This window comes from Amborella trichopoda, chromosome 6 (genome assembly GCF_054954075.1).
Source record: "Amborella trichopoda isolate Santa Cruz 75 chromosome 6, AtrichopodaSantaCruz75HAP2 v2.0, whole genome shotgun sequence".
Classification (NCBI taxonomy): Eukaryota; Viridiplantae; Streptophyta; class Magnoliopsida; order Amborellales; family Amborellaceae; genus Amborella; species Amborella trichopoda.
Genome location: NC_142341.1, coordinates 46830347 through 46844725, shown reverse-complemented (window position 1 = coordinate 46844725; position 14379 = coordinate 46830347). Strand labels below are relative to the sequence as shown.

General features: G+C 34.4%; 1 protein-coding gene across 1 annotated transcript; it reads left to right on the top strand.

The window, feature by feature from the left end:
* Positions 1 to 780: 780 nt before the first annotated feature.
* On the top strand, positions 781 to 13643 carry LOC18442012 (protein DETOXIFICATION 29). The gene is made up of 8 exons (XM_006852236.4): positions 781 to 1244; positions 5660 to 6201; positions 6388 to 6474; positions 10110 to 10178; positions 10713 to 10951; positions 11402 to 11520; positions 11842 to 11928; positions 12533 to 13643. Exons 1-8 carry the CDS (start codon positions 951 to 953, stop codon positions 12596 to 12598), a joined length of 1503 nt encoding a protein of 500 aa, XP_006852298.2. The 5' UTR covers positions 781 to 950; the 3' UTR covers positions 12599 to 13643.
* Positions 13644 to 14379: the final 736 nt, after the last annotated feature.

Below are 14379 nucleotides of genomic sequence, written 5' to 3'. Positions count from 1 at the left end.
GGAGAAAGTGACATCAAATTTGACATTTTATGTAAAACAAGGGTATAAGCCTATGGATTAGCCTCACATCCAAACAAGTTTAAATTAAAAAAGAAAAAAAACTCCAAAGCCGGCGGGTGAGTGTAAACACAAAACACTACTGGGATTGCCTCCTTATCTCGTAGAAGTCAGTGCATCTATAAAATTTACTCAAAAGATGTGGTTTCGGCATCCAAAACCTTATGATGGCTTCAAAATCTCTTTTTATTCTCAGTTATAAAATTTGAAATTTCAAAAATGATCCAGGTCGAACAGATCAAAACACATTAGAAAATATTGAAAATAGACAGTCCAGATAACTTCTTACAAAATACACTATTTTTTAAATTTAAAATTCTTTTTTTTTTCATGTCCATTCGTCTCAAGGTCGAAATGATTCGTTTGAGGTTTATCCTATGCGGGAACACTTTATACTATACGATTTTTGAGATGCAACTTACCTCAACAATATAAAGTTGCAATCTTATATAAACAATTTCCTAAATGTAATGCCCTTCTCCTTCGGTCACCTCTATTTAACTTCTTCCGCACTAATGCTAGAAGAGATCCAAGGGCAGAGAAATAGACCCATTTCACTTAGAGAGAGAGAGAGAGAGAGAGCTATTTCACTTGGAGAGCTTCCTTGGACGTTCACTAGGGAGGGGAGTAGAGAGAGATGCTCTTTAAATTTTAATGTGAAATTATAATAGCGAGAGAGAGAGAGAGGTGATGTTATTTTCCCTTTTAGCTTGTGGGGTAAGCAATCTCAACAGGTTATTACTTAGTGAAATTCGGAAGGGAGAGAAGCCCCATCTCCCTCTCCCTCGTAGTTTCTACTTTGAGAGACTGAGAGAGAGAGAGCATTGCAAGTCACACACAGAGAGAAACCCATGTCATTCTTTATCTAGTTTTGATCCCCAAAGGAGAGAGAGATGGAGGATGAGCATGAGCCTCTTTTGAATCGAGAAAGCCGAGGAAATAGGAGTGGCTTCATTGAATTTGAAGGGGGCATAGAATCCATTAAGAGCTTGGGTGAGTTCAATAGAGAGTTTGTGGTTGAATCGAAGAAGCTATGGTATTTGGCCGGGCCTGCTATATTCACTTCGACATGTCTGTACTCGCTGGGTGCCATCACTCAAGCATTTGCAGGCCATGTGGGTACCCTTGAGCTTGCTGCTGTGTCCGTGGAGAATTCTGTTATAGCTGGCTTCTCTTATGGTCTACTGGTAAGGAAACCTCTCTCTCTCTCTCTCTTATTGGCAAACCCTAATATCTATCTCTCAACGAGTAACACTCTCGTGGCCCAAACCCAATATATGTTTTAGTGTTTCTCCCCACATGCTCTCTCTCCCTCTCTCCTCTGAGATCAATAAATGGAACCAGACCCGGAAACCAGCCAAGCCCGGGTCCGAATAACTTGCGATCCGGCTGATTTAACGGCAGGTCCCAAGCATACTTGTTAAAAGAATTAATTTTTTTAAAAAAATCCAAAAAATATAGAGTACCGTATATTTTTAATTTCTTTGGAGTTTTTTCTAAAACAATGGGCCGGACGCTAAAGAAACCGGCACGGCCAGTTGCCCATTCCAGTTTACTCGGCGTGTTCCGAGTTGGACGCGGCGATTCATCGAAAACTTGCATCTAATACGAATGATATCTCTCTCTATCAAGGGGAATTGGATGATGCAAAGCCCAATCTTTAACTCGCTTCCTAATAATAGAACGAAATGTAATACAATTTCCCTCTCTCTCTCTCTCTCTCTCTCTACCACTTGAAATGTGGAAAGCTCTCTCTCTACCAATAGAAATGTTGAAAGAGTGAGATTACTTTGTTCTAATTTCTAACTAAAACAAGGAAAATTTTAAAAAATAAGAAATTAATACTTACCAAACAGGTCTAGCAGAAATTATTTGATTTTGATTAAGGGTATTTGAGCCATTATGTTTAAATATAAGAGACATTTTGGAAAACTCATTTGAAGGGGAAATTTGGAATGATTGTACATTTTGGAAAACTCATTTGAAAGGGAATTTTGGAATGATTGTACTGAGAATTTTGTAGAGTTTCAAGGTCCCGGTTCCAAGATTGGAAGAGAGGAATCTAAAAGCATATAATGCATGCAAATTTGAACTTTGGAACGAGTGAAGCCTAGAACTTTTTTGTATACTTTTTTTATTACGTCCAAGCAATTACGGTATATGTTAAGAGAGGGAAAACTGCATTAAAAATGTGTAGAAAGAGTCCATAAAGATCTCAAGAGGTATATATATCTATGTATTATGATTTTATACAAGAGTCATTTTAAAAAGAGCAGAATGGAAAATCAAGATTCATGTAGCAGATCTTAATTAATTGGAAAAAAACTAAAATGATGATAATGATGATGATGTTTTTGTAAAATAATATAGTGAAGAAATTGTATTGATTGGATCTCTTTTGTGTATAAAAGTACAAATTAACAAAGTAAGCCTTCTACCTCCCTACTTCTAACGCCTATCATATCGTGGAAAATTATCGATGTTTACTTCTATAAGTACAATATTTTTTTTTTTTTTTTTTTTTTAAGTAAATTATTTACTGACCATAAATAATTACCTAAAATACAAAATGATTCAATTATAGGCAGAAATTGCGAGGAAGGTCGTCATTGTACCTTTTTTTTTTTTTTTTTTTCAAAATTACCCATTGGTTCAAGGATTTTATATCCAAGAACTACGCTTTTTTTTTTTTTTTTTTAGTTTTTTGTTAGAAGGGCAGTGCCGAAAGCTTAGAGGCAGTCCCCAAGCGGTTTGAGGATTCACTTAGAATCCTTGGACCGCCTTGCAAACACATCAAAACCCCATTAGATATTTTTCTCAAAAAATAAGAAATAAAGCACAAACTCAAGATGGGGACCTCGGACCGCTTGGAAATTGTCCTATCCTCGGACCGCTATTTTTCTGAAAAAACAAAAAAAATAAAGTGTGGTCCAAGAATGAGAATCTCATACCACTATTTTTCTCAAAAAATAAGAAAGAAAGAGAGGTCCGAGGATGGGGATCTCGGACCACTCAAGAAATGGCTTGCTTAGTCCAGAGGGTGGTATGCTGGGCCCTACCCTACTAATAAAAATAAATAAATAAAAGATCTAAAGATAGCATCCTCCGGTTGAGGGGTAATTTTGAAAAAAATAAAAAAAAGATTGTATATAATGAGACTATTTACTTTTAATACAATATGGTCACACTTACTTACAACCATCCGATGTGAAATTTGATAGTTTGGGGGTATCAAAATTTCAAAAATTTTCTTTTTAAATCTGAGTTTGGTCAATGGAATAAATGTAGCCACCCAATTTCACATCCAATGGTCAAGATTAATTGTGACCACTTGTACCAAAGGTAAATTGTCTCATTCTATACTTTTCCCATAAAAATTTATTGTTTACTGACCTTCTGTGTAATTTTGGCCCAAAATTTTTTCCATTTTTTTGGTAAAGTTTTCGGGTTCATATGTAAATCTCTTTTCTCTTTTCACATGTATTTGTAGTTTTTGTTGTCACGGAGAGTCGTCCTTTCCTTTTACGTGTTCTTCATTATTTTAGTAGTTTACTATATAACAGTGTTCTTACACCCTAAGATTTTTTATCTCAATGACTGATTTAGATATAAATTAATCAGGACGGACGACGGTATGGGTCTAGTTCACCTTTAAAATTCTATTTATATTTTTTTTTCTTATCTAATGCTTCCTTAGTCCCTTTAAATCCTACATTATAAATTACTATTGAAATTTTTATTTTATTATAAATTAAATTTTTATTTTTATTTTTATTTTATTAATTTTTTAATATTTTCTGAATCTATTTGGGTCTTCATCAATCCAACAAATCAAGCCGGATATGCAAGTGAACGATGCACTCCACCCATTGTAAAATATTATTGTATATTAAAATAAAAAGCTTTTATGCTCCCTCAAAATCATACTATATACCCCCTCAAATAAAATCTTATCCAGGAGAATTTTAGGACCTAAAATTTTGAAGATCTATCATCTTCAACATAGACTCCATCAAAAAGAATTTCAAATTTACTTTGCATGTGCTTAAATAAACTAAATAACATCCCAAGATTAAACATGGATGGATACAATTCATAGAGGACTTAAATAGCTTGAAATTCAAATTTGTACTTTAAAGATAATCATATGCTATTACATATTCATAGGGGATCCTAAATTTCAAGTAGCAAACTCTTTCAAGTAACTCTTTTGCCTGAGGTCGTATGAATCCATTTGGCACCCGCAGGAGCATGGTTTACGCTCTTCTATATGTGACAAGAGGGTTAGTTTGAATACCACGGATGCGCCTACTAAATCACGTAATGGCATCCACCGTCGGCATGCGTGTATGTGCACGCGTCGCATCCACCGTAGATCCACGTGACAATCGGATCTGTCGGACCCAGTATGGGCCCCACCCAGTCTGCATCAATCGTTTTTGGGAATTGACAATGAGGACACTTCCTATTTTGAGGTGGTGGGGTGCTTTTTAGAGTTGATGTGATGGTTCCAGACCCATAAATGGAGTTATTTTAAAAAAGGTACTTATCATATTATAAAGGTACTTGTCATATTATAAAGGTACCATAGTCAAAATGTTTTCTTGTAGAGCTTTTGTTGTACTTAGTTTGAACTTACCAAAGGCATGTTTTGATTAGTCGAAAATCCCTCTCTAGGAGAAAAATTAATTTTTGAGAATTTGATTCCATACCTTGCATGGCATGTAATTGCTTTCTTATAAAATGCTATTAATAATTTGTTTCCCTACATTGCAAAATCAGGCGTCCCAAATATTCCTAAATAGGTTTGCTCAAGGGAGTGAAAGTAGAGAAGCTCATCCGAGTATATAATTTTTGTGGCCATAATTAAATGCACTGGTTAAGAGATACAATTTAGTTTAAGTGAAAAACTTCAAAAAGACATTGAGAATATCCAAAAGAATATAATTGGAAGTAGTAAAAAGAAAGAGAGTGACTTATATTCTGTCTGAGTGTATGTCCCTTGATAGAGTAGAACAACACAATAAGATTTTTATAACGGATCTCAAATAATTAGAATAATACCAGATGATGATGATTTAAATGGATGTACTTAGTTGTAATGATTGGGTTTTATGGACTGTCTAACTAATGATACATGTTCTCCTCTTATAATGTCTATTTCCTTTCAATTATGATAAACAAAACTCTTATCATAAAGAAAAAAAAAAAGAAAGAAAGATAGTATTGATTTCTTGCAACTTTCTTGTGCCTAATAAGTTGTTTGTTTACATTCACAATAGTTCTTGAGTGATTTACGTCCAGCCCTAAAAAAGTTCGGAAACTATGAGATGCTCCGTTATCGTCGAATATTACAAAGAAGAAAGGTGTTGAATATTACAAAAGAAAGATGGTCAACACACAATTTGTTTTTCAAAATTACCTTTCAGTCGGAACATATAATACTCAAACCCAATTTTAATTTCTTTTATTGAGTTTTTTAGTTAGTACTTCAGTGTCCCAAGTATTAGAGGCACTGCCCAGGCGGTCCGAGGTCTAGGATAACTATATCATACTTGCAAAAATACCATCTTAATTCCCTAACCCTGTTGAACATTTGCAGCTGGGCATGGGAAGTGCACTAGAGACACTATGTGGGCAAGCCTATGGTGCTGGGCAATTGGACATGCTAGGCATATACATGCAAAGATCATGGGTCATCCTCATCACAACTGCCCTCATACTCTCCATATTCTATGTCTTTGCCACTCCATTCCTCATTCTCATTGGACAAGACCACAGAATAGCTGATGCAGCAGGATTATTTTCCCTATACATGATACCCCAACTCTTGGCATATGCTGTGTATTTCTCTATTCAGAAATTCTTACAAGCACAGAGCAGGATGATGTCTATGGCTGTCATAGCCAGTACTGCTCTATTGCTCCACACTTTCTTCAGTTGGTTGGTGATGATCAAGTTGAATTGGGGCATGGTTGGAGCTGCAGTGGTGCTGAATGGCTCATGGTGGTTCATAGTGGTGGCTCAGTTGGTTTATATTTTTAGTGGGAGCTGTGGAAGGGCTTGGAGTGGGTTTTCATGGAAGGCATTTCAAAATCTGTGGGCTTTTGTTAGGCTCTCCCTAGCATCTGCAGTTATGTTGTGGTAAGGAGAGAGAGAGAGAGCGAGAGAGAGAGAGAGACAGAGAGAGAGAGAGAATGTTAGCTATTCAATGAGAGAGAATGTTGATTGTTCAATGAAAGAGAGAGAATGTTAATTATTCATTGTTCACTTAAACATTTTCTGTGACTTTATTTTTTATACGATTTGTTTTTTTTTTTTTTTGGACAGTTTGGAGGTATGGTATTTCATGGTGCTAATTATTTTTGCCGGATATCTTAAGAACCCTGAAGTTTCGATTGACGGATTGTCCATGTGGTAGGCACATTTTCACGTTCTCTCCCTTCTTAACTGACTTGTAGATTTGACTGGTAGATTTAAATGCATTGCGCCATGAACTATAATGAGAGTCAATAAAACATATGCTAATCTTGATATAAGAAAAAAAAAAAAGAAAAAAAAAAATTATGAAAATACACATAAATTTTTAACATTTTACCCTCATTCAACTATATCATCTCTTGTTTATTTCTATTTTGATGTGTATTTTGAAATTAAATCAAAATGCATTGGAAAAATATTAAATGTTTGATCCCTTATATGATGTTTGATAAATTTCTCAAAAACCTAAATAGTGAAATAAAATAAATTAAAAATTAAAAATTAAAAATATTCAGAAAAATGACTTGAGAGTATACCTTCTTGCCTCCTTCATTATTGAGGATAAAGATCTACATGTTCCATCACACGTCTTGTATCTAAGAAAACAAACTTCAAATACAAAACATTCATATTTATGAAAGGATAAAAGTTTATATAAGTCGTCAAAAAAAAAAAAAAAAAAAAGTTTATATAAGTGGGAGGCTCTAAGCAATCAAATTAGGGCACATCTCAAAAATTTCACCATAAGAGTTTGTTTTGATTCCCAAATATCTTCAAATTCATCGTCTCAACCTCAAGATGCATTGACATGTAAAAAAAAAGAATTTCAAGTTTTAGAAATAGTGCGTCTTGTAATGCATTTTTTGAGTCTATTTTCAAAATTATTAAGTTTTTATAGATCTACTCAATCTACACTATTTTTTAAGCTTTAAATTTTATAATTAGATATGAATTTAAGGCTATCACAAAGATTTCCAGCATTGAAACCACATTTGTCAACACTATTTAGAAGTGCGCTTTACTTTGATTGTTTAGATCCTTGGCTCTATACAAACCGCGCCCTTTATGAAATGCAAAAGCAATCTAAAGGAATTAAAGTACATCATCAAAAATTATAATCAAACATGCCAAATTAAAAATAAAAACTAACACCTAAAAAAACAAGGAACTAATAAAATTGATTGAGATAGCTATAAAAATAAAAAATAATAATGAATCTTTGACAATAATAGAAAAATAAATATATAAATAAAATGATATACCATTAAAAATGTATTTGACCATTGTCAAGCACAATGAGTTAAGTATGAATACCTTACTAATACCTACACACTATGAAAATAACTAAAACAAATTATGAGAATAGATAAATAAACAAAACAAATCTCTATAGAATGATAGAGCAGAAGTAAAAAAAAAAAATCAATGAAGAAACAATATTAAATAATAAAACACTACATAGAAGACAATGAGAAGAGGGAAAGGGGGAAAGCATAATGAGAAGAGCAAGGGCAATCACTTTCTTTCTCTCTCTTAAGCCTCTTTTCCATTTTCTCTCCGTTTATCTCTATCTAAAATATCTTAATGATCTATTATAAAAGAATGTGGGTGAAAATAATAATAATAATAATAATAATAAATAAATAAATAGTAAGAGAAACAAAAAATTGATAGATAACGATATATTCATATTAGAAAAGATTTGTTTAGATTTAGTCAATTGGATTTCCTAAAACCATAAAAAAATTATACCTGAGTATATATGGTAGGTATCTCTCTCTCTAAACTCTCCATCCTTCAAATACCCCAAAAAAGTCTCTAACACATAATGTTTTTTAACTAATCAAATTATATGTCTAAAATTTCAAAAACTAAATTAATTAATTAATTAAATTCTTTTTCTTTTTTTTTTTCAAATTTTACTTATAAATTTGGTTTCTTTATGTTGGAAACTCTCTTGTTACGCGACTAAGTTTCTTTAATAACAGGTAAGTTGTACCGAGAAAAGAAAATTATCTCTAGTGAAAGATATCTTTTATCTCTAAAGAAGGCTCCTCTCCCTCTTAACTTTATTTTAGCTATATCTTAAATATATCATATAATTTCTTTTCTAAAATTTATAAAAGTCCTACGACATCCTTATTTTTTAGGGTCATGGTGATCTCTCTTTCCTTATTGGCTAAACTCTATGTTGTCTTGCAAATCATGGGACATCCTAAATTTTGTGGTTATTGTGATCTCTCTGTACTTATTGGATAACCTCCCTCAATTGTTTCTATAATAGAGACGTGACATAGAAATAGGTCTAAGTAAAAATCTCTTTCTTTCCTAAGAAAATAAGATTTTCATTGTTTATGAAATACAAATATACCATAAACACTTTGCTTTAAACTCTTTTTATCTAGGGCATGTACCCTACATTCTCTCTTATGTTAATTTTACCACAAGTATCCATCCCTTAACTACGGCTTAATATTGTAGTATAGATAGATATGCTATTTTGCCGGTAATTATATCTCTTAAAGTAGCCCATTTGCCATTAAAGGAGCTGTTCCATGTCTTAGTAACCACATGACTGTAGGTATAGCATAGCTTGCTAGGGGTGGCAACGGGACGGGCCAAGTTGGGTCCGACTAGATCCATACTCGATCGTACCCAACCCAAAAAGTAAAATATCTATATATTTAATTATAATTAAATATATTTCATATATTGGGACTCGAAAAATATTACTAGACTAGGCAAAAAAAAAAAAGGAAAAATTACAAAAATCCCCCTAAAATGGACTTTTTACGCACTTTACCTACCGAACTTTTCCTAGTAACTTCCCACAAAAAATCATGTTTCTTAACAAATACCCCCTATACTATAAGTTTTTTTTTTTGACGAAAATACCCTTCCCTCATGTAACAAATCATTTTCGGATCACAATTAAAGGAAACACCGGACCGCATTTGTACAATGCCGGCCTGCCCCTTCAAAGTGCCGGACCGCCATATCAAAACGTCGGACTGCCACTTCAAAATGCTAGGCCACAACTTCAAAAGCCAGGACCTCCCATTCCAGCAAAAAATAATCGCCGTTCCGCCACCATGAAACACCGGACTAGCCATTCCAACAAAAATAATCGCCGGACCACCTGTTCAAAATGTCCAACCGCCTTCCCCAACCAAAATAACTTGTTATGTGAGGAAAGGGTATTTTTGTCAAAAAAATGAATTTTTTTGTATGGGGTATTTGGTAGGAAAAGTTGGGTAGGGTAAAGTGCGTAAAAAGTCCATTTTGAGGGGATTTTGCGATTTTTTTTTAAAAAAAAAAAACTGCTCCTTAAATTGATGAACTGAATCGGAACCAGCCAATCTAAATTGGGAATCGGTCAGGGATCCAGACCCGCTAAATATCAAGAACTAGTCAGCTCACTCTATGAACCGGTCTGTTCTTTTAGAGAACCGGTCCCACTTATTTTTAAAAATTTGTTTATTCTGTAGTTTTTAAAATTTTTTAATGGCAAGTTCACTAGGTCAGACTGTCAATCTATTGATCCGGACCGATTTTCCCAATCCACATCGTCAGGTTTACGCAGTATTAACAGGTGACTTGATATCCCTAAAGCTCCGTGGGAGAGAGCCCTTTGCGCGGACTAAAAGTTTCCCTTGCCATATTGAATCTTCTTAGTGGAATCCACTCGCTTACACTCATCATCAATGAACCAATTGTTATTTTTTTGAGAATTGAGAATTGCAGATGCATATTTGCCTTATTAATGATAAGTGTGCATATGGATAATGCAGCATGAATATTCTCGCGTGGGCTGTTATGGTTGCCATAGGATCCAATGTGGCTACAAGGATAGTAAAACAGTGTTCCAAGTCAAAAATAATCACAAGAAGATCACTTAGAGCTTAATTTTAATTTTGAATGAGGTTTTGGTAAGGCTGCAGTTTTACTATTTTTGTTAAGGGTACATCATAAAAACTCATTAGAAATATCAGATCTGGCATGCGGTTTGCTTGTCGATTGGGCTACATCTTAGAGACTTGTCAAGGAAATTGGAACCGGAAAACTGTACAAATCCATTTCTGCTTCTAACTATAGAATTTGAAGGCCCAAAGATAGGTGCAAAAATAGTGGACTTGTGAAGTCTTGAAATGGATAATATGAAAGAAATGTTGCAAGATGAATCATGTTGAGGGCTTAAATGACATTTTTTTCACATCCATGATTGATGAAGTCCCGATGAAGGATTTGCAGGATTTCCAATGCCAGAACTTGGTTTCGTGGTGAGATTTGACATGTAGCCGTGCAGGGTTGCAGCTTTTCAAAATACTTATTCCCTTAATTCTATACCCCTCAATCTCTTTGTAGTGAATTGGGAATCGGAAATCTCTGTGTAGTGTGAGGGTGTCAAATGAATTGGGAGCTGGGCATGCAAGGACCGCAAAGTTTTCAGTGGTGGTAGTGGTGACCACATCTTTCATGTTGGGATTTGCTATCTCTATGATTTTGTTAGCAACAAAGAATGAGTGGCCAAAAGCATTCACAAATAGTGAGGCAGTAAAGAAGCTTGTCTCTGAGCTCACCCCTCTCCTTTGCATTTGCATTGTGGTGAGCAATGTACAACCAGTGCTCTCAGGTTAGCCACAATTTCTCTTAAAATTGAGATGCAGCTTTATGCCTTAATTTACAAATACATTTCATAATACCTTCTTTTACCACTAGCACTTCTTGATAAACTTATTGAGCATGTTGTTTAGCGGAAATTTCAGCTTCAAAAGCCAAAACCTTGGGACATCTCGCCTACATGGAGGGGCATGAAAGGGGTAGTTGTAGCTTCCATTTTTTGCACCTTTTGGAACCAAATGGGGCAAAACTGGAAGCCGATCCTGTTGCACTCCATGGAGCCGAAACGTCCCCCAAATAAACACGCCCATAAAGACAAACCATGAAATTATGGATACCCTCCACACTAGTAAAGGAAAGTTTATCTCCTAGTTTGTGTTGAAATTTAGTTGAAATTTCATCTCATGGTTTGTATAATAAATTACACCATCTTCTTTTTTCTCTTTTTTCTTTTTTGTTTTAGGGGCGGCCATTGGAGTTGGTTGGCAAACTCTGGTGGCTTATGTAAACATTGGATGCTATTACTTTTTTGGCATTCCTCTAGGTCTCCTGTTGGGCTACAAGCTTGACTTTGGAGTTACAGTAAGACACTCTATCCCCAAGCAAAATTTCATTGATTTCAAGATATCCTTTTCTTAAATTATTTGTGGTGTTTGTTTCAAGTGTAATGATCGTATGAGATCCTCTCACATCATGTGTGTAGGACCTCAAAGGATCACCATTAAATTTAGTAAAGATCTCTAAAAAATCAAGTCTCACACCCATGTGATAACTTTTCTAGTAATATGTGACAAATTTAATAGTGATCTTTTAAGGTCCTACACATGTGGGTGTGAGAGGGTATCATAGGATCATTACTTTTATTTCAATTACTTGATTACCACAATTAACTTGGCTATCCAGGGAATTTGGAGTGGGATGCTTGCTGGGACTGGGGTGCAAATACTAATTCTCATTTGGATGACATACAGAACAAATTGGAACAAAGAGGTATATTATTTTGTTTCCTTATACTTCCCCTACTATATAGAAGATATGTACTTCGCCATCCATCCAACCATCCAATTTAAATCGAGTGATATACCGTTTGATCTAGATCTGACACCTCAAAGTACTTTTTTTTTTAATTTTTTTTTTACAAACTATGTAAATATGAAATTTGGTGCATACCATCATCCCATTGGGGCGCACCTAAAAAAAAATTTAAAATATATTTTCAATAAAATACAATGACTAAAATATCCATGAACAATCAACGGCATTTTGGTGGTTTTATTTTATTAGGGATATTGGTTTTATATTTTTTACAGGTGAGAGTTTAAGAGAGAAGTGGACTTCAAAATTTTGGTGTCAAAGTTCTTTGTAAAAAAAAACTAAAAATAAAAAAGTGTAGAGGCTTGACATTGTGACTGGGCCATCTCAACCATCCATAAAAAAAAATGGATAGTTGGATAGGGAGAAGTATATAAGTTTTATATAGTAGGGGAAGGATAGAAAGCTTGCCCATGGATTAAACCACTTTGAGATTTTCTTTACTCGTTCGTTGAAAAAGACTTAGTGCAAAGTGTTGAATACTCCTAATGTTTTGGTGCAGGCATCCATTGCTGGAGACAGGATAAAGCATTGGGGAGGAGAAGTTGCAAAGGCTAGCGATGCATAGAAATAACAGTAGCATGATCTTCTTTTACTTGCCTTGTGAAAGATTGCTTTCCATGTACTTTGTTTTCCATCTTTGGGAGCTTCTGTTAGCATCAATTGGATGAAAAGAAAGAGAAGAATAATGAGCGAATAGAAAATTGCCATCCACCATTACGTTTCTCCGCAATTTGAATACTGGTTGATACGAATCTAGGAATTTATGTTCGCCTAATTGTAATTTCTCAACTTGTAAAACGGGGTTCGTCCCTTGATTTTGTTAGCAAAGTCTTGGGTCCATTGATTTGATCAATGTTATTGCAGCAATTTGAGAAATGGGTTTCCTTTAGATGATATGAAACTTCAAGAATTTGGAGAGAGTAATTTTGTGGCCATTTACCTTCGATCATCATTTAGGCTTTCATTTGAGTTTTCGGCAACATTCAATCCACTGAGCACAAAGATTTAACGTGGTTTGGTCACAAATCATGACCTACATCCACGGAATGACGCGAGACTTTATTTATTGATTTGAGAAATCGAGCTCAAAATATTAATTTCCAATAGCCCCTTCTCACTCTAAACTGAGCCAAAAAATAAGGCTCCAAGAACACCCAAAAATGGGTTCTCTTTTACACTTTCTCTCATTAAAACATGGCACACAGCAAACCCACAATGGAGTTTAAGTCTTTTTGCTCACTTTCTCTCTTTAAAACAGAGCATACTAAGCCCTCAAGAGAAAACCCAATTGCAGCCCCAATCTCTCTATCTTTTTCTTACTCTTTCTCACTCTAAACAAAAAGATTTTAATCCTTTTAAAATAGTAAAGTTCCTACAACACCACAACTATTGGATTAGATGCAACCCAAGAGTCTAAAATAAAAAAGAAAAATGTTAAATAAAACTCCCACATGTGTGATTTGTTTTCACACATGTAATAATGATTCGGTCTTTTATTTTAGTTTCAGCTCTCGAGGGGGTGAGAAGAAGGTACATGAAGATGATAGACAGAAATTGCTTTGGTGTTATAAATTAGAAAAACATAAAAGAACCACCAAAAGAAGCAAATAAACAAAAAAAAAAAAAAAAAGAGAGCCCAAGAAGTAATAAGCCACAATCCAAATACTTGGGAAGAATATGATTTGATTATTATGAATGAATTAAAAGATTTGTGTAAATACATGGATTACTTCCCAGAAGGCCTCGCAAATTTTTATTTCTGCTAAAAATAAAGAATCATTGGACTAATCTTATGATGGAAATCAATTGGGTAAAAAAGGGGAAAAAAGTCTGAACGAATTAGGCAAAAAGTTAAGTGAAAATCTTTTATGCTTTTTGGTATGTAGAGCACTTTCTTAAGACGAGATTTGTCCTCATTTGATATTGTAAATGGTGTGCATAAGAAGAGCAATTCATGCTCTAGTTATAAGAAAGCAGAAGGTCCCTTATGCACTTTTAAGTTCTATGTACCCGAACCAAAAGCCTAATGTATAGAGCACCATAGTATTGTATTTTTAGAGATGGAAGGAGAGTAGTCGTGTATTTTTGAGAGAGAGAAAGAGAGGAAATATGAGTAGAGAGGGATAAATGTTCAAGCTTTTTAGAAATTCACAGTGAGAATGGTGTACGAAAGTGCGTATCTAGAATAGGTAAAAGTGTTGAAGCTCTTTTATAGTCTTGAATCCCTAATTTTAAGGGATTGGTTACGTTAAATTTAGGTTTCCTATTTATTTGGATAGAGCCTACTATTTAGGATCTAAGTTTATAGATAAGCTTTAGGGTTATAAGTAGATAGAGCTAAAGTTA